The sequence below is a fragment of the Chiloscyllium plagiosum genome, unplaced genomic scaffold (assembly GCF_037043375.1).
Source record: "Chiloscyllium plagiosum isolate Xiang-an unplaced genomic scaffold, Cpla_swu_hap1 HiC_scaffold_2, whole genome shotgun sequence".
NCBI classification, from domain to species: Eukaryota; Metazoa; Chordata; class Chondrichthyes; order Orectolobiformes; family Hemiscylliidae; genus Chiloscyllium; species Chiloscyllium plagiosum.
The window spans coordinates 145,223,447-145,251,013 of NW_028270140.1; the positions used below are offsets into that span (position 1 = coordinate 145,223,447).

The 27,567-nt window shown below is 44.8% G+C and overlaps 1 protein-coding gene across 6 annotated transcripts in view; it reads right to left on the reverse strand.

Moving 5' to 3' along the window:
• Positions 1 to 356: 356 nt before the first annotated feature.
• palld (palladin, cytoskeletal associated protein) overlaps positions 357 to 27,567 on the reverse strand; it is a 570,384-nt gene continuing 543,173 nt past the window's right edge. For all 6 annotated transcript variants that reach the window (XM_087974116.1, XM_087974108.1, XM_087974125.1 and 3 more), the window contains 5 exons: positions 24,946 to 25,078; positions 7,958 to 8,165; positions 6,761 to 6,926; positions 3,167 to 3,300; positions 357 to 1,063 (listed from right to left, as the gene is read on the reverse strand). In XM_087974116.1, coding sequence (XP_087830242.1) covers positions 891 to 1,063; positions 3,167 to 3,300; positions 6,761 to 6,926; positions 7,958 to 8,165; positions 24,946 to 25,078 — 814 coding nt within the window. In that variant the 3' untranslated portion in view covers positions 357 to 890. The remainder of the gene's footprint in view (positions 1,064 to 3,166; positions 3,301 to 6,760; positions 6,927 to 7,957; positions 8,166 to 24,945; positions 25,079 to 27,567) is intronic.

Sequence of the window (27,567 nt, forward strand, 5' to 3'; positions counted from 1 at the left end):
CAAAGAGCCTTGTCAAAACTGTCACTGCGATCTGTGACTTCAGCAGCTCGAATTAAGAGAAGGTGAGAAGGAGACAGCGAGGACTCAAGTGAGGTTGGTGGAGCCACACACCATAGTCTGCCAAAGGCCGCACTAACTGCCTCAATGCGTTCTTTCACCATATGTGTTGACAGGACAGCCCCCCTGTGTCTTGAGAGACAGTTTGATGTCAATCAGGACTCCCAGAAAGCAATGCAGCCTTCAGAGGCACACATGACCACACATCTTGTCCCTTACTGCAACCCATTTCCAAAGAAAAAAAACCCAACACTTTTCCCCACCCTCCCCCCCCCTGCCCCAAATCCCCTCCTCCCCCTTCCCACAGAACATTATCACAAACAGAATACATCATGCTCAAGTCTGAAGGCAACCTGAATCATACAGTTTTAGCTCAGGCACTTAGGTGATGCTGATTTTCCAGAATATATATTCTTTAACAATGTGTATATAATGGTTTATAATAAATGGTAGCCATTGTGTAGCAGAATACCTACTTTATAATCCGGCCATGCAAGGTGGCACATGGATATCAGAATATGTGCATGTGTCAAATCCAATTCTATCCAATGCTCGCTTGACTACCAATGCCTTCTCCCCGTTTGTATTTCAAAATCTCTTCATCTTATCTCATGCTTAAGGTTCTTGTATTGTTGCACATTAAAAAAAGTATGTGTATAATATATATATATATATATATATTATATATATATGTTTGGATAAGCTTTCAGTGTGTATGGACTTGGTGGCCTGATGGTCTGGATGTACTTGCTCCTGACGTGAGGCAGTTTTCTCCCCCATCTGCCTGAAACCCTGAAACCTCCGCATTGCTCTCTCTCCCACCGAGGGTTTAGCTACAGGTCGTCGCTCTCCACCAGGTCAGACTGGGGGCCAAGATGGATGGGGTTCGCCTCAGGCAGGAATGCCGACTTGATGTCGAGTCCTTGGTCGGTAAGTGCAGCGTAGCGACTGGCGGAAGGCCGCACCTTCTTTGGTTTGGAGCTGGGGGTTTGGTGCCACTGAGGGGCTGCAGGTTAGAAAACAGGAAAAGAAGGACATCAGAAAATATCCAAAAAAAAAAGTCTCCCCGCCTTCTGCAGAGCTCTCTGGGACTCCCAGAGGTCATGAGAGGAGCTCTATAAATGCAAAACTTTGCTTCGCACAAGTTGCTGTATTTCTAGAGGCTGATCTCTCATTATAGAGACCTCTATTGGCACAGCATCTGTACCTGCACCTCTCTGCATTGCAAACCAGCCAAACAATCAACAGAGCTACCTGGTCCAAAGCCTGAGCAGACTGTCCATATTGTACAAGAGTGAGCTCACATCATTGGTTGGGATAGTATTTAACCTTTGATCTTTCATTGGACACGAATTACCTGAGAAGTCCTTGAGGTATTTCAGAGTCAACTGCGTTGCTGTGGCTCTGCAGTCACAGGAAGGCGAGGCCAGGTAAGATTAGATTAGATTCCCTACAGTGTGGAAACAGGCCCTTTGGCCCAACATGTCCACACCGACCCTCTGAAGAGTAACCCAACCAGACCCATCTCCCTCTGACTAATGCACCTACCACTATGGGCAGTTTAGCATAGCCAATTCACCTGACCTGCACATCTTTGTGACTGTGGGAGGAAACCGGAGCACCTGGAGGAAACTCACACAGACACGGGGAGAATATGCAAACTCCACACAGACTAAGGCTGGAATTGAACCTGGGACCCTGGTGCTGTGAGGCTGCAATGCTAACCACTGAGCCACCGTGCTACCCACAAGGGCAGCAGATTTCCTTCCTGGTGAACTAGATGGGTATTTTTAAACAACAATTGAAGATAGTTTTATGGTCACTATTTAGCTTTCAATGCTTGATTATTTAACTGACCTTAAATCCCAGCAGCTGCTGTGGTGGTGCTGGTGGGATCTGAGGTTATGTCCTCAGGACGTTAGCCCAGGGGGGCTGCTGGGTATCTAGCTCTGGAACATTATCTCTACACCAACACCAGCCTTCCCTCTAAATTACAATGCATTATTAAGCTGAGAGGAAACTTTGTGCTTTTGACAAAGGCTTGACAGTCATTTCTGGACCACCACAGTCAAGACATCGCATCCATAACTGTCACCACACATCAAACAGATTTAACATCTGTAAGGCATGTTCGGACATTGGGATAGATGCTAAGCAACAGAACAATCTGCCAGTTTCGTTGCTCTCATGTTAAACTCACTTCTAGGCTTTCCAATCAGGTCTCTCTAGTAATCGTCTTTCTACACCTTTGTACCTCATTGGGTGTAGCAGTGCTTTGAGACAGCCTGAGGATTTAACAGGTGCTATACAAATCCAGAAGCTCATGCATTCAGAATGTGGAGCACAGAATCAATGTCATTGCTCCAAAGCAGTTCAGATGCTGTGCTGCAGTATTGGAGGTGCAGTCTTTCAAATGAGATGTTAACTGAGGCTCGGTCTCTCCTAAAAATGCAAGTTCCTTTTTTCTTGTTTTCTCCTCAAATAAGTGGAAAGAATATGCTTTCAGGGGGCATATGATGATGTAGCTGTAATAACTGTGGGCTGATAATTGTACAGTCAAGAGTGTGGTGCTGGAAAAGCACAGCAAGTCAGGCAGCATTGAGGAGCAGGAAAATTGACATTTCAAAACTTTGATTCTCCTGCCCCTTCAAATGCTGCCTGACCTGCTGTGCTTTTCCAGCATCACACTCTCGACTCTAATCTCAGGCATTTGCAGTCCTCACTTTTGCCTGGTAATTGTACAGACCCAGGCTAATACTCATGGGTTCAAAGTCCAAGATGGCAACTGGTTAGAGTTTAAACTCTGTTACTAAGTGTGAAATGTAACATTAGCTTCAGTCATGGTGACGAGGAAGCTGCCAGCAGTGGTTGTTAAATATTTGTTTCATTAATCCCTTCAAGGAAGGAAATCTGCTGTCCTGATCTGACCTTCCAGAGACACTGTGATATGCTTAAATCTTCAGTACCCTCTGACGTATCTGATCAAACCCCTCAGGTGAAAGGCAATCCGAGATGAGCAGCAAATGCTGACCCTTCCAGTGATGCCCGTATCCCATAAAGGAGTGAGGGAGAAAATGAATGAGAATTCAACAGGAAGAGTTTGACTCACAGTAAATATCCAGCTTGGCTGTACAGGATATTATTCCGGCTTCGTTTTTAGCTGATACAGTGTACCATGCAGCATCCTCCTTCGTGGTTGGTTGAATGAGCAGGCAGATGTAACCTTTGTTATCATGGTGCATGCTGAGGAATGAAAGGCAGATTCAGGTCACTCAGACACAATGGAACTTCAGCGAGGAATCACTCAACTTTACATCAAACTGAAAGCACAGAAACAGCCCATTTGGACAACTTGGCAATGCCTGCGGGCAGGTTTCCAATCATTAAGGGAATCATTAAGGTGTATGGGGGTAATCTAGGCAAGTGGTGTTTAGGATTATCAGATCAGTCATGATCTCATTGAAAGTGAAGTGGACTTGATGGGCTGAATGGCTTATTGATGATCTTAAGACTTGTTGTTATGCACCTATAAAGCTTCCAATTGCCCTTCTTCAGCCGGCACTGACAGCATTTTCTTCCAACGTGACATTTTATAAATTCCTACTTTGGAAATAAAACCAGTCTGACTCCAGATTGGGATACAGACAGACTTTAACTTCACATCTTTAATGCATTGTCTGAGCTGAGATGTCACCCTTTTTTATATACTGATAAAACCTTCTCAGGGCTGTGACTTGAAAGAAATTCTGGAATTTACATATTAATCAATCAAAACCCACAGTTCCATTCTAAGTGATTAAAGACTCAACAGCCATCAAGATTTCTTTTACCCGAAACGTCGATTTTCCTGCTCCTCGGATGCTGCCTGGCCTGCTGTGCTTTTCCAGCACCACTCTAATCTAGCAATCAAGATTTGTCTAATACACCGCATCAGTTGTATGACACTTTGATCTTTTACTTATAAATTCTTTGTCCTATGTATCCGCTGTACTGGCAGTCCCACATGGACACCTCCACATCACAATCTTATTTTTGCCATTTACAGTGCCTCTATCTCCACTTTTTAACACTGAGAACAGAAATCTGGCTCATGATTAGAAGGTTAATAAGGACATGAGAGCTCTTAATTGTTGTCAAAATTCTAATTCAGTGGAGAATGCAGGTTTCAGTCCAATGGGGTAACCCCATTCAAACTTATAAATCCCTAGAAGAGACCAACAAATCTTAATGTCACACTGAGGAAGTGCTACACTGTCTGAAGGTGCCATCTTTCAGATCAGACATTAAGCTGAAGCTCCATCTGCCACACACTGTTCTCTGGTGGATGGATTCATCGCTACTTAACACGAGGAGCTGCAGATTCACCACAAAGCATCTCGAGTCTTTGAACTGTCATCTCTGGAAGGATCAAAAAAGCACATTGATCCATCACCCGGAAAATAAATTACCTCCTGCGGATTATAAGTTGATTATAGGGTCAGCATTGAGGGAGTGAATAATAAATAAGGAGAATATTGATGTTTATTGCAAATGGCATGGAAGGTAACAGTACTGTAGCTTTACAGGGAATTTCAAGCCTGTTCTGCCAATTCAACATGATCTTGGCTGATCATCCAATTTCCAATTTCTCCCCACACCCATTGACCCCTTTCGTACTGTATCTAATTCCTTCCTGAAAATATTCAATGTTTTGGCCTCAACTACTTTCCATGGCAGAGAATTCCACAGACTCCCCACTCTCTGGGTGAAGACATTTCTCCTTATCTCAGTCCTCAGTGTACTACCCTGTATTCTTTGACAAGCATTTGGACGTACATGGAATAGTGTAGGTGGGATGGGCTTCAGATTAGTATGACAGGTCGGCGCAACATCAAGGGCCAAAGGGCCTGTACTGCGCTGGAATGTTCTATGTTCTATGACTGTGACCCCTGGTTCTTGACTCCCCACTCAATGGTAACATCCTTCTTGTCTAGTCCTGTTAGAATGCTATAGTTTACAATTCTCATTGAAGTAAATAAGATCCTGGGAGGACCGGATGGGATGAATACCAGCAGCATGTTTCTCCTTATGGTGGTGGAGGGAATGTGGTGGGGAGTGGGAATCTAGAACTTGGCAATGCAGTTTAAGAAGGCATTCGACAAGTTAGACTGGTTAGCGAGGTTAGATCAAATGGAATCCAGGGGAGAGCTAACCATTTGGATACAAAATTGGCTTGATGGTAGGAGACAGAGGGTGATGGTGGGCGGTTGCCTTTCAGAATGGAAGCCTGTGACCAGCGTTGTGCAGGGTCCACTGTTTTTTTGTGTCATTTATATACATGATTTGGATGTGAACATAGGAGATATAGTTAGTGAGAGGATGTGAACATTGGGGGTGTAGTGGATAGTGAGGAAGATACCATGTTGAAAGTTACAGTTGATAATGACTACACGTGCATCGGGACGTACAATGCAAAGTAAGAAAATGGGTGTGTTTTAGTAACAGAAATGTTATTCGCACCAATGTTCCTTTTCTAAAAGAGAAGCCTTGGCTATCATTTTTATCTTTCAATGGCTACAGCTTCAAAATTGAAGGGTTTAAATAAACTTATTCTCTTCTCATCTGATGAAGGGCTACTGTAGTCAAGGGTTACAGTTGAGCAGGGAGTTGGAATCGGTGGAATTTGATTGTTTACAGAAGACATGAACCTAGCCATTCAATTTATCTGGTAATAGGCAGGGAATTTTTAAAGTTAAAACAAAACTGTCTTTTGTCAGTGCAAAAGAAGGAACCATTGTTCTCTGGTGTATGGATTAATCGCTACTTAACACGAGGAGCTGCAGATTCACCACAAAGCATCACAAGTCTTTGAACTGTCATCTCTGGTAGGATCAAAAAAAGCGCATTGATTCATCACCCAGAAAATAAATTACCTCCTGCGGATTATAATTCGATTCAGTTTTATAAGTTAACTAAAAGGGTGTGTATTAGTTTAGAGTACTCTGGCTCCGTGACAGGGTGATTGAGAAAGCGTTTAGCGCGTTTGCCTTCATTGCTCAGACCATGAGGAGTTGGAACGTTATCTTGAGGTTGTTCAGGACATTAGTGAGGTCTCTTCTGGAGTACTGTGTCTAGATCCGGTCGCCCTGTTGTAGGAAGGATATTATTAAGGTGGAGATGGTTCAGAATAGATTTACCAGGACGTTGCCAGGAATGAAAGGTTTGAGTTATAAGGAGAGGCTGGGTAGGCTGGGACTACACTGGAGGGTAGGAGGTTGGGGGGTGACCTTATGGAGGTTTATAAAATCATAAGGGGCATGGATCAGGAGAATAATCAGGATCTTTTTCCTCGGGTGGGGGTTTGATTCCAGCAGTTTAATGTGCAGTAAATCCTCCGTATCCGCAAAATCACGATTGTACCTATCCTTGCCAAAAATAAATAACAACAGAAAACAACATCTATGGGCTGAACTCCCGTATCCATGATGTTTAACATATTTGTAATGAGCTCCGCACTGACAAATTTCATCACGTGTGTGGAGTTTCTCAGAAACGAAACCCTCGTGTACACGGATGACGAGTATGTGCTGGGAAGTGAGGTTGGTGCTGACTCAATGGGCTGAAGGTCCTCTCCTATAATGCTTGAATCTATATACCCCCTTAAAGGCACACAAACATCAGAACAGTCAATTTGCCGTTCTGTAGGAATCACAAACTCACTCACCTTACTCTCTCTGTGTTCTGGGTGAGGGACTCGTTGTCCTTCTTCCAGAAGATCTGCGGATATGGCACACCCGAGACGCGACATTCTAACCGTATCGGATAGCCCTCGGCCACCCCAGTGTTCTGCAGCTTCTCGATGAACGCTGGGGCTCTGACCATCTCTTTAGCTGTGGGGGAAGAGCAAACCAGAGACAAAGGACTCCTACTTTACTGTATCAAACTACATTCCAAGTTACTGCCCATTTTCCAATCACCTTGAGAAAGAACATGAATCAATGCCTCATTCCCAGCTGGAGGTAGAGATCCCAACAGTTAGGTTAGGACTGCCAGACAAAAACAGTGAGTATTTCCTCTCTCAAAGGAAGGCACTCAGATGGTGAACATCCAGAGGTGAAATATCGACGTTGGATCAATCTGTGCTGTTGGCATTGCAAACCAACTGTATGGCCAACTGAGCTAACCAACGCCAACACAGCTCTCAGCCAAGACCCAAATGGGTGATGGGCTTCTCACAGGCATGAATGATCCTATAATTATTGATTTATAGGGGTCGACAGTTTGATGATTTCAGCAGCACCCCATCCTCGTGGGAATGAGCTGGGGGAATGGAGTGAGCTGGACATTGACTGTATTTCCCTTCTACTCCCCAACATCGCTCCTACACATAGACCAAAAACACACCTAGCATGAGCACATAACATCCAATCCATACGCTTGGATTGTCAGCCCTGTTGGAAACTAGTCCTGCCGTGGAAAGCTATGTTCCAGTTGGCACTGTGCCTCACAGCCTCTAACCTGGTCACGTCACAGACTGTCATACTTCAATGTTGGGTACAACATTAGTCTGCACTCTGAAATAGTAGAGGAACTCTCATTTCTCTCATTGCATGGTGGCTCAGTGGTCAGCACTGCTGCCTCACAGCACCAGGGACTTGATTTCAATTCTAGCCTCGGATGACTGCCTGTGTGGAGTTTTCACATTCTCCCCGTGCCTGTGTGGGGTTTCCTCCCACAGTCCAAAGATGTGCAGGTCAGGGTGGATTGGCCATGGGAAATACAGGGTTACAGGGTAAGGGGGTAGGTCTGGTTGGGATGATCTTTGGAGGGTTGGTGAAGACTCGATGGGCTGAATGGCCTGCTTCCACACTGTAGGAATTCTACTGGGGAGGGTTGGAAAGGAGAGAAGCTAATGTTATACCTGCGACAATTAGCTCGAGACTGAAAGAGTTCTGTCCAGCTCGGTTTGTGGCAATGCATGTATACATCCCAGCATCCCTAGCAGTAGCAGGCTCAATGACCAGGGAGTGAACTCCATTCTCACGGACGAGCATCTTGTGGCTGCTGTCTGATCGGATCTGCTTCCCATTCAGTTGCCAGATGAGGTCTGGGGTGGGCAGGCCACTGACCTGTAAGAACACACAAGTGCAAAACCTCGTCAGTCTTCACCTCAGGCACCTTTGGTGTAGCTTGTTGCGAAACAGATGCTAGGTTGGTCTTGCTGCTAGACCATCACATTCCTGAGCACTCTGCAAGCCAGGTGTCAGTCTGAACCTGGCTGGTGGAACTCACATCTCTTGAGTTTTTGAGGTTGTGTTTGCAGACCAGAGACTTGAACAATGCACACAAATAAAAATTGGAGGGGATTCTGCCATTGCTGTACCAAGGGAGTGCTGCACTGCCAGAGGTACCGTGATTTTGATGAGGCCCTATTTAGCCCCTAATAACAGCAAAATACTGCGGATGCTGGAAATCCTGAACAAACAGAGAATGCTGGAGAAACTCAGCAGGTTTGACAGCATCTATGATGAGAGAAACAAAGTAAATGTTTCTAGTCTGGTGTGATCGTTCCTCAGATATGAAGATGTGGATGTGGGTAAAGCGGTTGATGTGGTGTCTATGGATTTCAGTAAGGTGTTTGATAAGGTTCCCCATGGTAGGCTATTGCACAAAATATGGAGGCATAGGATTGAGGGTGATTTAGCAGTTTGGATCAGAAATTGGCTAGCTGAAAGAAGACAGGGGGTGGTGGTGATGGGAAATGTTCATCCTGGAGTTCAGTGGTGTACCGCAAGGATCTGTTTTAGGTCCACTGCTGTTTATCATTTTTATAAATGACCTGGATGAGGGTGTAGAAGGATGGGTTAGTAAATTTGCGGATGACACTAAGGTCGGTACAGTTGTGGATTTTGCCGAAGGATGTTGTAGGTTACAGAGGGACATAGAGAAGCTGCAGAGCTGGGCTGAGAGGTGGCAAATGGAGTTTAATGCGGAAAGGTGTGACGTGATACCCTTTGGAAGGAGTAACAGGAATGCAGAGTACTGGGCTAATGGTAAGATTCTTGGTAGTGTAGATGAGCAGAGAGATCTCGGTGTCCAGGTACACAGATCCCTCAAAGTTGCCACCCAGGTTGATAGGGCTGTTAAGAAGGCATACAGTATGTTAGCTTTTATTGGTAGAGGGATCGAGTTCTGGAACCATGAGCTCATGCTGTAGCTTACAAAACTCTGGTGCAGCCGCACTTGGAGTATTGCGTGCAGTTCTGGTCACCGCATTATAGGAAGGATGTGAAAGCTTTGGAAAGGATTCAGAGAAGATTTACTAGGATGTTGCCTGGTATGGAGGGAAGGAATTTCGAGGAAAGGTTGATGGACTTGAGGCAGTTTTTGTTAGAGAGAAGAAGGTTGAGAGGTGACTTAATTGAGGCATAGAAAATAATCAGAGGGTTGGATTGGGTGGTCAGTGACAGCCTTTTTCCGAGGATGGTGTGGTGAGCACGAGGGGGCATGGCTTCAAATCGAGGGGCGATAGATTTAGGGCGGATGTCTTTACTCAGAGGGTAGGGGTGTGGATTGCATTGCCTGCAACAGTAGTAGACTCGCCAACTTTATAGGTATTTATAGGTCACTGGATAGGCATATGACCGAGAATGGAATAGTGTAGGTTAGATGGGCTTCAGGTTGGTTCCACAGGTAGGCACAACATCGAGGGCCGAAAGGCCTGTACTGCGCTGGAATGTTCTATGTTCTACGTGAACTCCTTATGTCTCTACAGATGCAGCCAGACCCGCTGAGCTTTTCCCTCACTTTCTGTTTTTATTTCATGTTAGCCACTTTTATCCTCTCTTGTTGGGAAAAAAATTACACTGGTCCATTTGAAGAATCTTAAAGGCTCTACGTTTGCAAGTACCTTTAGTCAGAAATTGAGATTCCAGTCTTAAAAAACAAAAGAACAAAAATAAAGACAGCACAGGAACAGGCCCTTCGGCCGTCCAAGCCTGTGCTGACCGCCATGCCCTAACTAAACTAAAAAAACAACCTTCTGCCCTTATTCAGTCCGTATCCCTTTATTCCCTCTCTATTCATGTAACTATCCAGATGCCTCTTGAATGTCACCATTGTGCCTGCTTCCACCACATCTTCTGGCAATGCGTTCCAGGCTCCTACCACTCTCTGTGTGAAAAACTTCCCTCGCACATCTCCCTTAAACTTTCCCCCTCTCACCTTGACCATGTGTCCCCTTGTAATTGAAAGCTCAACCCTGGGAAAAAGCCTCTGACTATCCACCCTATCAATGCCTCTCGTCATTGTGTAGACCGCCATCAGGTCTCCTCTCAGCTGCCGTCCTTCCAGTGAACACAATCCTCGTCTTTTTAACCTTTCTTCACAGCCAATGCCCTCGAGACCAGGCAACACCCTGGTGAACCTTCTCTGCACTCTCTCCAAGGCTTCCACGTCCTCCCGCTAGGGTGGTGACCAAATCTGTACACAATACTCCAAATACAACCCAACAAGGGTCTTCGGCCAATTCAATTCACTCCATTTAATATCAAGCAACAACTAAACACGTGGGGAGCCATGAAGCCTAAGAAAAGTGGGAGCCATGACCTGGTGATATTATCACCAGGCTAATAATCCATGGACCCAGTTAATGGTCTGTGGGCCTGAGTTCAAATCTCACCACGGCAGAGAGTCAACTCTGGATTTTGTTTTAAAGAAAAAAATCTGGAATGAAGAGTTTAATAATGACCATCACCAATTAGCAGGGCATTGGGGAAGAATCTTATTTGGTTCACTACAGCTCCTTAAGGAAGGAACTCTGCCGACCTTATCTCGTCTGGTCTCAGAACCATGGTCATGTGGTTCTCTCTTAACTGCCCTCTGACTAGGGATGGACAATAAATGCTGACCTGGTCAGTGATGGATTCCCATGAAGGAAATTAAAGAGAGGCAACAATTCTGAACCCATCTGCTCCAGAATTCACTGTGTGTCTACCCTGTGCCATCAGCAATGATGTGGAAAATGCCACAAAGCAGGACAAATCCAACTCAAATAATTAGTACCGCATCATTCTTCTCTCAAGCATCAGTAACATGATGGATAGGCACCATCAACAGTGCTGTCACACGATAGCAAACAGGTTTTTCCCATGTTAGGGGAGTCTAAAACTGGAGGGCATGGGTTTAAGGTGAGAGGGGAGAGATACAAAAGGGTCTGGAAGGGCAGTTTTTTTCACACAGAAGGTGATGGATGTCTGCCAGAGGTAGTCGTAGAGTCAAGTACAACTTAGTCATTTAAGAAACATTTAGGCAGGCACCTGGATGTGATAGGTATGGAGGGATATAGGCCAAACACAAGCAAATGGGCCCAGTTTAATTTGTGAAAACTGGGTGGCATGGGCTAGTTGGGCCGAAGGGCCTGTTTCCCTGCTGTAAACCAAGTTAGGATGGCAAATTTCCTTCACTAAAGTCCACTTTAGGTGGAGGGAATGGCCATGTGGTATTATTGCTAAACTGTGAATCCAGAGCCCCAGGGAATGTTCTGGGGACCCAAGTTCAAATCCCACCATGGCAGATGTTGAATTTGGAATTCAATTGAAATAAAAACAGAATTAGGAGTCCAATGATGACCATGAATCTATTGTTGTAAAAACCCATCTGGTTCTCTAATGCCCCATTAGGGAAGGAAACTGCCATCCTTACCTGGTCTGGCCTACATTTGACTCCAGACCCACAGCAATGTGATTGACTCTTAACTACCCTCTGGGATGGGCAATAAATGCCCTCATTCCATAAATGAAACAAAAATTAAAACAGTTGGTTTTTGCAACAAACATCAATGATAGTTATCATGCTCAGCATATTAATGAGACCAGATTTCAATTCCAGATCGAGTAACTGAATTGACGTTCCATCAACTGCCATGAATATGAACCTAAGAGTTTCTCATTGGCTCACCCAGTGATACAGTCACTACACTGTTACCCTCCCTTTCCTGCACAATATGGTGCAAAGTACATCTGCTGGACCTGCTAGCTCGCTCAGATTGTTGACTTTGCAAAACATGTCGATGTATATCCAACCTGCATGTCCTTCAGCAACAAAAGGTGATTTAAAACAAAATCATAAGCATGAGAAAGTTTCCCATGGGAAAACACCCACACCCAGAGGAGATGTGGAGATAAGGAACACGCTTTGTAAGGATCCCATGCAAGAAGGTAAACAGATTCAAGCTTGATAGTGGACCTGGAGCTGTGCACTGGGCTACATGTTGAGCAGAGGCCTAGCCCAAATGGCACTCGCTATACTCAAGTGACACAGCATCATGTGCTTGTTAGGCCAACGCTTTAAGAAATTAAAATAAAACAAAGAACTGCGGATGCTCTGAAAAAAACGGGAACTTCTGGAGAAACTCCACAGCTCTGGCAGCATCTGACAAAGAGTTACCAGACTCTGCTTTCCTTCCATATATTTGCTTTTCCCTGGGGTGGGGGAGTCTAGAACTAGAGGGCATAGGTTTAAGGTGACAGGGAAAGATATAAAAGGTACCTAAGGGACAACCTTTTCACACAGAGGGTGGTGCATGTATGGAATGAGCTGCCAGAGGAAGTGGTGGAGGCTGGTACAACACAACATTTAAAAGGCATCTGGACGAGTATATGAATTGGAAGGGTTTGGAGGGATTTGGGGCAAGTGCTGGCTAATGGGACTAGATTAGATTAGGATATCTGGTCAGCATGGACAAGTCGGAAGGATCTGTTTCCGTGCTGTACATCTCTATGACTTAATATGCTGCCAGACCTGCTGAGTTTCTCCAGCAATTTCTGTTTTCACTTTTAGGAATAAGTTTGGCTGTCTACGTCATGATTGGCCATTACATCGTTTGAAGTCACACAACACCAGGTTGTAGTCCAACAAATTTATTTGGAATCACATTTCAGAACCTGACAAAGGAGCAGCGCCCCAAAAGCGTGTGATTCCAAATAAACCTGTTGGACTACAACCTGGTGTCGTGTGACTTCTGACCTTGTCCACCCCAGTCCAACACCCGCACCTGCACACCATTGCACGGTTTGAAAGAGGATGTTTTAAACTGATGGCACTCAGTTTTATGGCAATTGTTCGGGAATGCCAATGGGCTGATACTAATACAATGGCCTCAGCAGTGCACATTTGCACCACAAGCTGGGAATCTGTGTGACGTTACACTGCAGTTCGGAGTCAGCATTGCTCAAAGCAGACAGCTGAATTACACATCTTCAACTTGGCTTTGACACATGCAGCTGAAACAATGTGACTCAGCCCAGACTGGATCTGACCTCAAGTGTCTGATGTTACATATTTTAACGGGTGTTATCACAGTGGAGATTACACACGCCTGTGTAATGTCTATTGAGAGCTGTTGTCAGAAATGCCTCAAGGCTATTGCATTAAGATTCTGTCTGTCGTTCAGGCCTGTAATTCACTATAATCTACTGTTTAAAAATGTGACTGAAATCCAGTCTGAGGTGACCTGAACTTCAAAGGCTAATGGAACTCCCTCTACCTTCATTGTTACAAAAACAAAGGCAGAGTAGCTTTCAAATATGTATTTATTCTTTCATTAGTTGTGGACTAAACTGACAAGCTTGTCAGTCATCCCTTGAACTGAGCGACATTGCTCCGTCATTTCAGAAGGTAATTAATAGTTCCTTATATGTCGGCCATTCAGCCCATTGTAACCACTCTGCCATTCAGTGAGATCATGGCTCATTTGATAATCCTGAGCTCCAATTTCCTGCCTTTTCCTCATAACCCTTGCTTCCCTTACTGATTAAAAATCAATCAATCTTAGTCTTGAATATAATGACCCAGCCATCTGTAGTGAAGAACTCCACAGATTCTGAGTCAATTGCCTTCTGGAGTCACAGTTATGCCAAACTGGTTAAGGATAGCTGATTTCATTTAGAATCATAGAGATGTACAGTCCAACCCATCCATGCCGACCAGATATCCCAACCCAATCTAGTCCCACCTGCCAGCACCCGGCCCATATACCTCCAAACCCTTCCTATTGAAATATACTCATCCATTTGTTATTTGTTGAAGGACACTGATGAACCTGATGGATTTCATAAGTGATCTTGATTTGGAGATGCCGGTGTTGGACTGGGGTGTATAAAGTTAAAAATCACAACAACACCAGGTTATAGTCCAATAGGTTTATTTGGAAGCACTAGCTTTCAACGCGCTGCTTCTTCATCAGGTGACAACCACCCGATGAAGGATAAGTCATCTTAGTCACATTACAAAACTACCTTCCAATTCCTGACTAATTAATTGAATTTAAACCCCACCAGCTGCCATGGCAGGATTTTACCAAAGTGGTTATAAGCATCAGGAAAATAAGAAGATTTTTCAGCCCCTAACAGCAGTGAACTGTAACAGTCATTTCATACTTAAACCTCAGAATCCTGATGCACACTGAGTGAGTTAGAGAATAAAAACATAGTTTTGTCAATGCCGGAGGTCAGAGACTAAAACAGAGAATGTCGGAAACTGGCAACAGGCTGGGCAAGATGCTGCGCTAAACACACAAACTGGGAGCAGAAATAGCCCATTCGGCCCATCACTCCTGACCCACCATTCAATAAGATGTGTTTGGGAATCCAAATTCCACATTCCCATCTAACCTCAATCACTTTGCGTTCCCTTGTCTAACAGGAGTCTATTTGGTAGTTTTTCGGATTTTATTACCACTTACTGCAGTATATTTACTGTAACTCATCACAGGATGGACCCACCCAACTCCCAGAGGGTCAGATACTCCAGTTTCAGGTCTCATGGAAGGAGTGGTCACAATGTAGTCGAACAAGTTAATCAGTGAATTATAAACCCATCCAACATACTCCAATGGAAGGTCGTAACAGCAGAGTTGATAGAGTGTGGCGCTGGAAAAGACACAGCAGGTCACCCAGCATCTGAGAGGCAAGAGAGTTGACGTTTCAGGCATAAACCCTTCATCAGGACTGGGGAGGGGGTGGGGCTTGGGGTAAGGTAGGGTGGACGACGATCGGTGGGTGAAAGTCAGTAGAGGGCAACAGGTCAGTGGGAAATGTGGAATGGATAGGTGGGAAGGAAGATGATCAGGTAGGACAGGTCAACAGGACGGTGCTGAATTGGAAGGTCGGATCTGGGATGGGGTCGGTGGGGAGGGAGATTTGGAAACTGGTGAATTCAGGATTCGTGGTCAGTCACATGATGGAAAGAAATTTGGAACCGCTCCCATCACTATCTATAACTCTCGGCTGCAATATGCATCTGAAAGTGGATATTGGCATAACAACTGGGACCTCCTGAGTTAAACTGAAACATATCCCTTCCTGGAATTCCCAATGCTGGAGGAATTCCATTTATCTCTCCAAAGGGATTTGTCTTTGCCTCAATGGCTGCTTCACCTGCATGATGCATTGTTCCATGTTTTGTTTTAAAAATTGCCATTAAGGCATGTCTTCAACTTGGAAAATGTGCGGAAGCACTCCACTGGACAGTAAAGCTCCAACCCGTGCCTATTTCCCCACACCTCATCCCCACCTGTTCTCGGAACCTGAGCACGTTTGCTAACTTCCCTGGAATTGGGTCTGGATCATGAAGCCAGGAGGGGTCTGTTTACAATTGACTGATGGCAAACAGTCAACGCTGTTTAGAATCGCAGGAACGCTACAGTGCAAAAGAGGCCATTCGGCCCATCAGGTCTGCAGCAACCTTCTGAACAGCATCCCACTCAGACCCACCTCCCATCTCCCCATCCCTGTAACCCGCATTTCCCATGACCAACCCACCCACCCTTCACATCCCAGGACACCACTGTTAATTTAGCATGGCCAATCCACCTAACCTGCACATTTTTAGCCCAATGAGGGTCAAGCAGGAGGTTGGAAGAACACAACAAGCCAGGCAGCATCAGGAGGTGGAGAAGTAAATGTTTCGGGTGTGGTTTTTCTTCAGGTCCTGACCTCTCCACCTCCTGATGCTGCCTGGCTTGCTGTGTTCTTTCAGCCTCCTGCTTGTCTTCCTTGGATTCCAGCATCTGCAGATTTTTTTGTCTCCAATGAGGGTCAATCTGCTCAGTTGGTTGGACAGCTGGCAGCAATGCAGGGTGATGCCAACAGCATGAGATCAATTCTCTCACTGGCTGAAGTTAATATGAAGGACTCTCCTTCTTAACCTCTTCCCTCATCTGAGGTGTGGTGAGCCTCAGGTTAAACCACCACCAATCATGTCTCTCTCTCTGTGTCTGTAATGAGACAGTCGCCCTATGATCTAGTAAGACTATGCGATTTTGTTTAACCCAAAGTAGGCAGCTACCTGGAAAAATCAGAGACGTTGTGTATGGGGGAAACTTTATCGTGTTAGCAATTGGAAACCACATCAGAATGTAAAACATCAGTGCGCATAAATTAGACAAGTTGAGTTGCACATCTTCTGTAATTCCTCTGTGTATAAGCAACAGATAAGCATACTTGGCCTATTTTAGGTTTATCTTCTAAAAAAACCGAATATCTCTTCTAATACAAAGTGGGACACTTCAATGACTAAAACACAGGGAAAATAAAAACATTGGTGTACATGCGATCATCAAATAGTCAAAGGCTCACAGCTCCACCTAGAAACCTTACGCATTGTGGATGAATACAGATTATTGCTATCACAGTCATAGTCACAGAGTCACAGATGTCTACTGCAAAGGGAGGTCTACATTTTAGAATTCTTTGAGGAGATAACGAGCAAGTTAGTCAAAGGAGACATGGTTTTTTTGGATTTCCAGAAGGCCTTTGACAGGGTGCCACACACGAGGTTGTTGAATAAGAGTCCATGGTGGCATCGTTGGCTGACTGGCAGAAAGAAGAAAGTGAGGGTAAAGAGATCTTATTCAGGATGGCAACTGGCGATTAATAGAGTTCTGCAGGAGTCAGTGTTGGGACCATAACTATTCTCGCTCTACATTAATGATCTAGACAATGTTGCTAAGTTTGCAGATGACACAAAGAGAGGTGGAGGGACAGGTAGTGTTGAGGGGGCAGTTGAAAGGCTTGGATAGGCGAGGAGAGTGGACAGAGAAGTGACAGATGGAATACTGTGAGGTTTTGCACTTTGGTAGGAAGAATAGAAGAGTAGGCTATTTTTCTAACTGGGAATAGACTTTGGAAATCTGAAACCCAAAGGGACTTGGGAGTCTTAGTTCAGGATTCTCTTCAGGTTAACATGAAAGTTCAGTTGACAATTAGGAAGGCAAATACAATGCTGGCATTCATTTCAGCAGGGCTCAAATACAAGAGCTGGGCTGTATTGCTGAGGCTGTATCAGGCTCTGGTCAGACTGTATTTAGAATACTGTGAGCAGTTTTAGGCCCTGTACCCAAGGAAGGAGGTGCTGGGCTTGGAGTGGGTCCAGAGGAGGTTTACAAGAATGACCCTGGAAATGATGGGCATTTCAGAGACAGTCATAGAGTCATAGAGATATACAGCATGGAAACAGATCCTTTGGTCCAATATGGCCATGCCGACCAGATAGCCCAACCCAATCTAGTCTCATTGCCAGCACTTGGCCCATATCCCTCCAAACCCTTCCTATTCATATATCCATCCAAATGTCTTTTAAATGTTGTAATTGTACCAGCCTCCACCACATCCTCTGGCAGCTCATTTCACACATGCACCATTCCCTGCATGAAAAAGTTGCTGCTTAGGTCTCTTTTACATCTTTCCCCTCTCACCCTAAACCTATGCCTACTAGTTCTGGACTCTCCCACCCCAGGGAAAATACCTTGTCTATTTACCCTATCCATGCCCCTCATGATTTTTAAAATTTCTATGAGGTCATCCCTCAGCCTCCAACACTCCAGGGAAAACAGCCCCAGCCTGTTCAGCGTCTCCCTATAGCTCAAATCTTCCAATCCTGGCAACATCCTTGTAAATCTTTTCTGAACCCTTTCAAGTTTCACAATATCCTTCTGATAGACAGGAGTCCAGAACTGCACACAATATTCCAAAAGTGGCCAAACCAATGTCCTGTACAGCTGCAACATGACCTCCCAACTCCTGTACTCAATACTCTGACCAATAAGTGAATGCATACCAAACGCCTACTTCACTATCCTATCTACTTGCGAATCTACTTTCAAAGAACTAAAAACTGCACTCCACGATCTCTTTGTTCAGCAACACTCCTCAAGACTTTACCATTAAGTGTATAAGTCCTGCTCTGATTCACTTTTCCAAAATGCAGCACCTCACATTTATCTAAATTAAACTCCATTTGCTACTCCAAAGCCCATTGGCCCATCTGATCAAGAACCAGTTGTACTCTGAGGTAACTCGCTGTCCACTGCACCTCCAATTTTTGTGTCATCTGCAAACTTACTATGCTCACATCCAAATTTTTAGTATAAACGATCAAAAGCAGTGCACCAGCACCGATCCTTGTGGCACTCCACTGAGAAACAACCCTCCACCACCACCCTCTGTCTTCTACCTTTGAGCCAGTTCTGTATCCAAATGGTTAGTTCTCCCTGTATTCCATGAGATCTAACCTTGCTAACCAGTCTCCCATGAGGAACCTTGTTGAATGCCTTACTGAAGTCCATATAGATCACATCTACTGCTCTGTCCTCATCAATCCTCTTTGTTACTTCTTCAAAAAACTAAATCAAGTTTGTGATACATGATTTCCCATGCACAAAGCCATGCTGACTATCCTTAATCAGCCCTTGCCTTTCCAGATACATGTAAATCCAGTCCCTCAGGATTCCCTCCAACAACTTGCCCATCACTGATGTCAGGCTTACTGCTCTATAGTTCCCTGGTTTATTCTTACCACTTTCTTCAAATAGTGACCAACTCCCAGTCTTCCGGGACCTTACCTGTAACTACCGATGATACAAATATCTCAGCAAGGGGCCCAGCAATCATTTCCCTAGTTTCCCACAGTGTTCTAGGGCATACCTGATCAGGTCCTGGGGATTTATCCACCTTTATGCATGTTAAGACATTCAGCACCTCCTCCTCTGTAATGTGGACATTTTTCAAAATGTCATCATCTATTTCCCCACATTCTATATCTTCCATGTTCTTCTCGACAGTAAACATCGATGCAAAATACTCATTTAGTATCTCGCCCATTTCTTGCGGCTTCACACAAAGGCCACCTTGCTGATCTTTGAGAGGCCCTATTCTCTCCCTAGTTACTCTTTTGTCCTTAATGTATTTGTAAAAAAGCTATCTCAGGTCCCCCTTTTGCTCTCCTGATTTCCCTCTTAAGTATACTCTGACCAAAATTGGAGGTGTAGTGGACACAGAAGAAGGTTACCTCAGATTACAACAGGATCTGGACCAGATGGGCCAATGGGCTGAGAAGTGGCAGATGGAGTTTAATTCAGATGCGAGATGCTGCATTTTGGGAAAGCAAATCTTAACAGGACTTATACACTTAATGGTAAGGTCCTCGGGAGTGTTGCTGAACAAAGAGACCTTGGAGTGCAGGTTCAGAGCTCCTTGAAAGTGGAGTCGCAGGTAGATAGGATAGTGAAGTTATTGGTCAGAGTATTGAGTACAGGTGTTGGGAGGTCATGTTGCGGCTGTACAGGACATTGGTTAGGCCACTGTTGGAATATTGCATGCAATTCTGGTCTCCTTCCTATCGGAAAGATGTTGTGAAACTTGAAAGGGTTCAGAAAAGATTTACAAGGATGTTGCCAGGGTTGGAGGATCTGAGCTACAGGGAGAGGCTGAACAGGCTGGGGCTGTTTTCCCTGGAGCGTCGGAGGCTGAGGGGTGACCTTATAGAGGTTTACAAAATTATGAGGGGCATGGATAGGATAAATAGGCAAAATCTTTTCCCTGGGGTCGGGGAGTCCAGAACTAGAGGGCATAGGTTTAGGGTGAGAGGGGAAAGATATAAAAGAGACCTAAGGGGCAACTTTTTCACGCAGAGGGTGGTACGTGTATGGAATGAGCTGCCAGAAGATGTGGTGGAGGCTGGTACAATTGCAACATTTAAGAGGCATTTGGATGGGTATATGAATAGGAAGGGTTTGGAGGGATATGGGCTGGGTGCTGGCAGGTGGGACTAGATTGGGTTGGGATATCTGGTCGGCATGGATGGGTTGGACTGAAGGGTCTGTTTCCATGCTGTACATCTCTATGACTCTATGATTGCCTTTATAGTCTTCTAAGGATTCACTTCATCTATCCTGTCTGTACCTAATACATGCTCCTTCTTTTCATTAACCAAAACCTCAATTTCTCTGGTCATCCAGCATTCCCTACACATATCAGACTTTCCTTTCATCAAACAGGAATATACAGTCTCTGGCCTCTCATTATGTCATTTCTGAAGGCTTGCCATTTTCCAGCCATCCCTTTACCTGTGAACATCTGCCCCCAATCAGCTTTTTAAAGTTCTTGCCTACCACTGTCAAAATTAGCCTTCCTCCAATTTAAACTTCACCTTTTAGATCCGGTCTATCCTTTTCCATCACTATTTTAAAACTGATAGAATTATGGTCGCTGGCCCCAAAGTGCTCCCCTTCTGACACCTCAGTCACCTGCCCTGCCTTATTTCTCAAGAATAGGTCAAGTTTTCACCTTCTCTAGTAGGAACATCCACAGACTAAATCAGCAAGTTTTCTTGTACGCATTTAACAAATTCCTCTCCATCTAAACCCTTAACAATACAGCAGTCCCAGTCTATGTTTGGAAAGTTAAAATCCCCTACCATAACCACCCTATTATTCTTACAGATAACTGAGATCTTCTTCCAAATTTGTTTCTCAATTTCCCTCTGACTATTTTAGGGGGTCTATAATACAATCCCAATAAGGTGATCATCCCTTTCTTATTTCTTAGTTCTACCCAAATAACTTCCCTGGATGTATTTCCAGGAATATCCTCCCTCAGCACAGCTGTAATGCTATCCCTTATCCCTCTCCCCCTCCTCTCTTGCCTCCCTTTCTATCCTTCCTGTAGCATTTGTATCCTGGAACATTAAGCTGCCAGTCCTGCCCATCCCTGAGCCACATTTCTGTAATTGCAATGATATCCTAGTCCCAGGTTCCTTACCAGCCCTGGGTTCATCTGCCTTCCCTGTTTGGCCTCTTGCATTGAAGTTAATGCAGTTTATCAGTCCTACCTTGTTGCCTGCTTTGTTCCTGCCTGCCCTGACTGTTTGACTCGCCTTTGTTCTTAACTGTACCAGTCTCAGATTGATCTCTTTCCTCACTATCTCCCTGGGTCCCACCCCCCACTTTACTAGTTTAAATCTTCCCGAGCAGCTCTAGCAAATCTCCCTGCCAGTATATTAGTCCCCTTCCAATTCAGGTACAACCCATCCTTCTTGCACAGGTCACTTCTACTCCAGAAGAGATTCCAATGATCCAAAAATGTGAATCCTTCCCTCCTGCACCAGCTCCTCACCCACGCAGTGATCTGCTCTATCCTCCCAGTCCTACCCTCACTAGCTTGTAGCACTTGGAGTAATCCAGATATTACTACCCTTGAGGACCTCCTTTTTAAATTCCTGCCTAACTTTCTATATTCTCTCTTCAGAATCTCAACCTTTTCCCTTCCTATGTTATTGTTTCCAATGCGTACAATGACCTCCTGCTAGCCCCTCTCCCCCGTGAGAACATTCTGCACCCTCTCTGAGACATCCTTGATCCTGGCATCAGGGAAGCAACACATCATTCTGCTTTTTCGCTGCTGGCCACAGAGACGTCTGCCTATGCCCCTGACTAGAGAGTCCCCTATCAGAATCGAATGCTTGGACCCCAACGTACCCCTCATTACATTAGAGCCAGCCTCGATACCAGAAATTTGGCTGCTCGTGCTGCATTACCCTGAGAATCCATCACCACCTACGTTTTCTGAAACAGCATACTTGTTTGAAATGGGGATAGCCGGAGGAGACTCCTTCACTACCAACCTACCCCTCCTACTTTTGCTAGAGTTAACCTGACTCCATCTGCAGCTTTTCTTCCTTCCTATAACTGCCATCCATCAAATCTCCTAGCTCTTGTAAATTCCTCCTTGCCTCTAACTGCTGCTTCAACCAATCCATGTGAACTGATAGGATTTGCAACCAAAGACACTTGTTGCAGGCATAATCATCAGTAACATGGAAACTCTCCCTCAACTCCCACATCCGACAGGAAGAGCATATCACTCTACTAAAGGCCATTTTTGCTCCTTCACAATCCACTGACCCAGAAAATAGCACCATCTTACTGCTCTAAAAACACAGTGCTCCAGGCTAACTTAGTACTTATGGTTTATATTTTTAAAATTTAATTGAGACAGATCTCAATAAAATGTATCATTCAATAAAGAACCCACTCTACTCACTACTGTAGACCTACAGCAAGTTACACGCTAAAAACTATGCACTTATATGTTCCTGTGCAGTGAGTTCTCCCATACAGATTCCTCCAAGGTCAGCTGTGAATTTTGCTGTTTGTTAATTTTCCCAGACGCACTCCGATGTTCAGTGATACATGATTTCAAACAGCAAAGGTGGTAACTGTGCAGATTCGCTGCTGCGTGAGTTAGCAGTGTGGGTTTCTTTCTCTCTCTCTCCTTCATTAACCGTGTGGTCCCTGTCTTTAATTTGTTTTCCTCCTTTTAAAAGTGCCGTTGTTTTAATCTTTTTTTCCCAAAGTTCGAACACAATACACCTCCAACACCTAAAATACCTCAAAGAAGGAGCAGCTTCCGCAGCCACAGTCCTCCATTGAGTTGTTGGGGTTTCTGAGTCTGTACTCAATGGACTTTAGAAGGATGAAAGGGGATCTGATTGAAATGTACAGAACACTGAAAGGCCGAGATAGAGTGGACATGGAGAAGATGTTTCCACTAGTAGGAGAGACTAGGACTCCAGGACACAGCCTCAGAGTGAAGGGATGACCCTTTCAACTGAGATGAGGAGGAATTTCTACAGCCAGGGGGTGGTGAATCTGTCGAATTTATTGCCACAGAGGGCTGTGGAGGACAAGTCATTGAGTGTATTTAAGACAGGGTTAGATAGGTTCTTGACCAGTAAGGGGATCAAGGTCAAGCAGGACAATGTTTTTTTTGTGATTACATTTCACTCATAATGTAATGGGCCGAATGGCCTCATTATGCTGCTATATCTTATGGTATTATGGTGTTATAGCAAACATAAAGCCTTTTGGCTGATCGACTCCATATTGGTTAAAAAAAAACCTAATCCCATTTTCCAGCACTTGGCCCATAGTCTTGTATACCTTGGCATTGCAAGTACACATCTAAATACTTCGTAACTGTTACATGGGTCTCCTACAGACGGTGAGTTCCAGATTCCCACCATCCTCTGGGTGAAAAATAAATTTCTCCCTTGAAACCTTCTGCCCCTTACCTTAAATCTATGTCCCCTGTTCATTGATGCCTCCAACAAAATAACAACAGATGCCAAAGATTCAACTATGGACTGATGCTAAAACTCAATGCACAATTGATTTATATGCATGATGGCAGGAATATAGGACCTCATCCAGGTCAAAGATGATGGGATCAGAAGTTCCAGCTCATCCAGTCCACTGTGTCAATGCCAGTGTTGGTGCATCTCACAGTTTTCTGCAGACCCCACACCTTGGCTGAATATCACCATCGTGAAGTTTGTCGTGAACTTGCAGGTAGAAGATGACACCTAGGACAGTGTGACACTCCCTGAGTACTGCACTGGAAGTGCCAGCCTGCTTGCGGCACATTAAAATGGCCATACTCCTGGGCCCAGAGGGCTGGGTTCAAGTGCCATGTGCTCCAGAGGTCATAGATCAGCATGGAAACAGACCGTTGGCCTAACGGGTCCATGCTGACCAGGTCTCCCAAACTAAACTAGTCCCATTTGTCTGCATTTGGCCCATATCCCTCTAAAGCTTTCTCAACCACATACCCATCCAAATGTCTTTTAAATGTTGTAACTGTACTCACCTCCACCACTTCCTCTGGCAGCTTGCATCACCCTCTGTGCCCCTCAGGTCCCTTTTAAATCTTTCCCCTCTCACCTTAAACCTGTGCCCTCTAGTTTTGGCCTCTCCTATCCTGGGGAAAAGACCTTTGCTCTTCACCCTATCCATGCCCCCCATAATTTTATAAATTTCTTTAAGGCCATCCCTCAGCCTGCTATGCTCCAGGGAAAACAGCCCCAGCCTGTCCAGCCTCTCCTTATAACTCAAACCCTCCAGGAACAGGCTTGTCAATCTTTTTTGCACCCTTTCCAGTTTAATAACATCCTTCCTTTAGCAGCGTGACTGGAATTATACGCTGTACTCCAAATTTGGCTTTATCAGTATTGCACACAGCCTTAACATGACGTCCCAACTCCTGTACCTAAGTGCTCTGACTGATGAAGGCAAGCATACCAAGCGCTTTCATCACCACCCTGTCGACCTGTGGTACTGTTTTCAAAGAAATATGTATCTGTACCGTTAGGTGTCTCCATTCAACAACACTCTTTAAGACCCTACCATTAACTCTGTAAGTCCTGTTTGACTTACTAAAATGCAACAACTCACATAAACTCCACCTGCCCACTGGCCCAGTTGATCAAGATCCCCATTGTAATCTTAGGTAACCTTCTTCACTGTCCACTATACCACCAATCTCGGTGTCATCTGCACACATACCAACTGTGCCTCCTATATTTCTCATCCCCGCAGAGGAAGTGGGGACAGTAGGTTATCCTAAATCAGGTGTGCTTTAACATCTCTGAACAGATTGATTAGAAAATATCTCAATTATTGTGTCAAAGTCTGGAGTGGAACTCGAAACCACAATCTTCTAACTTCTTTGGCCCGTGGCCAAAGAACACCACAGCTGGTGGTTACTCTGTGCCTCTGAATGTGTTTCTGTTTACCTTGCAGTCCATTCGACACAGCTTCCCCTCCTGGACAATCATGTCTCCTGGCGCTTGCAGGAAGTGAGGTCGGAAGAAGCGCTGCTGAATAGCTTCAGTTTCCTCTCCACTGTCCCGGGACCTGGACCGAGGCCTAGAGCCGACACAAAAACATTCCATTGAACGGAGCAGATTTTTAATAACCCCTTCGTTTGGAGAATATGGGAAAAATATACTGAGGCTAGCTCAGATTACAGCTCCACTTTTTAAAAATCATTCACTGGATCAGGGCGTCACTGGTTAGGCCAGCATTTATTGCCCAGAGAATTGTTAAGAGTCAACCACATTCCTGTGGGTCTGGAGTCACATGTAGGCCAGACCAGGTAAAGATGGCAGTTTCCTTCCCTGAAGGACATCGGTGATCAGATGGGGTTTTCCTGACAATGGATTCATGGTCATCATGAAACTCTTAATTCTAGATTTTTATTTTTAATTGAATTCAAGTCCCACCACCTGCCATAGCAGGATACAAATGCATGTCTCTAGAACATTACCTGGGTCTCTGGATTACAGGTTGTTCTGTTATAACACTCGTGATTGGCGAATTGGGTGCGCTGTTTCTCAAGTGCAAACTTTTACAACGTATGTTGGCTGTAACGCAATTACATCGCCAATGCTTTAAGCGCTGGTTCTTAAGTGCGATTTTTCTATAATGTGGGTTTGCACAAGAACACAACCATTGTGTTATGGAAGAACTGACTGTAATTGCGTAATGATCAAACCATTAAGGCATCGCCTCCCCCTGCAGTTTATCATCTACTGGCCCCAGTTCACCCTGCTACAATACCATCGTTCAATTTAATGCCAAGATTAGAACTGAGAGGCTTGTCATGTGATGTGGGAATTGGCAATAGGGTCACCATTTCTTGACCATCTCTAATGACCCTTGAACTGTGTGGCTTTCTAGGCAGTGTCATAGGGACAGGAAGTAAACGCCTACACTGCTAGGGGTCTGCCAGAGGATGTGGGGACAGTAGATAATCCTCCCCTCAATAATAAGTCACCAGGTGGGTTTCAAAAACAATTCATAGTAGTTGCACTATGATCACCATGACTGACATTAGTTGACTCTCGTCCCCCACACACCCCCACCCCCCTCAACCGTACCATCTCCTGTATAAAAATCATCCTTTTCCTAACTACTGAAAAAGGGTCACTGGACCCGAAATGTTAGCTCTGATTTCTCTCCACAGATCACCTGCTGAACGTTGCCAACAATTTCTGTCTTTGGTTTCCGATTTCCAGCAACCGTGGTTCTTTCGATCTTATGGCTGAGACTAGTTTTCAATTCGAGAAACACAGAAAACAGGAGCAGGAGTAGGCCATTCAGCCCTTTGAGCCTGCACCGCCATTCAATGTGATCACGGCCGATCATCCAACTCAGTCCCCGTTCCCACTTTCTCCCCAGCCCCCTTGATCCGTTTAGCTTTAAGAACTGTATCTAACTCCTTCTGGAAAACCTTTAATGTTTTGGCTTCAGCTGCTTCCTGGGAGAGGAAATTCCACAGGCCCACCACTATCTGGGGTGAGGACATTTCTCCTGATCTCAGCCTTAAATGGTCTAACCTTTATCCTTTGACAACGACTCCTGGATCTGGACACCCTGGTCATTGGGAATATTCTTCTTGCGTTTGCCTGTCTAGTCCTGTTGGAATTTTATAGGCTTCTATATTCCAGAATTATTGATAAAATTAAAATTCCATCAGTTTCCACAGCCAGATTTGAACCTCTGCCTCTCAGGGCACTGGTCTGGGACCCTAGTGCAGCAACGTTATCACTTCGCGAGTTTTGAGAATATTTGTAGCTCAGGTTGAGGTTTTGGATGTAGGTTTGCTCACTGAGCTGCAAGGTTCAAATTTCCAGACATTCGTTACCTCACTAGATAACATCTTCAGTGGGCCTCAGGCGAAGCAATGCTGAAAATTCCTGCTTTCTATTTATACGTTTGGGTTTCTTTGGGTTGGTGATGTCATTTCCTGTGGTGAAGTCACTTCCTATTTCTTTTCTCAAGGAGTGGTAGATGGGGTCTAACTCAATGTGTTATCAGTATAGCACCATCACACCACAACCATCCAGCTATCAGGAACAATTTGGACAAGCTGGTGCTCTGTTCCCTTGGAAACAGAGGATTACGAAGAGACTTGGAGGCTCAAGGTTTTTAAGTTGGTGAAAGAGTTTGATGGGGAGACATGAAGTTGACCTTTCCACTGGCGAGTGAGACCAGAATTAACGACTATAAATAAAAAGGCAAAGGCGCCATTTGTCTTATCAGAAAATGGGGCTATTTTCAAAGTGGCAAGAGAGAGATGGTGTTGGTTTAACCTAGTGGTGACTGGGAAGAGGAACTGCTCATGGTAACCTGAGACTGGTGCTGGAGCTGAACCCGAACCCACAACTTAAGTGTCATTTTACATTACAAAGCAGTCATCCTGCCAACTGAGCTAAACCATCACAAATATCAACCTACCTGTCTGATCAGAAATTCAGGAATAACAACTTCAGCCAGACACTGGAGACTCAGTCGCACGGTGAGCAATTTGGGCAAATTTCATCAACGTTCATTTGAAATAGAAACATCAAAAT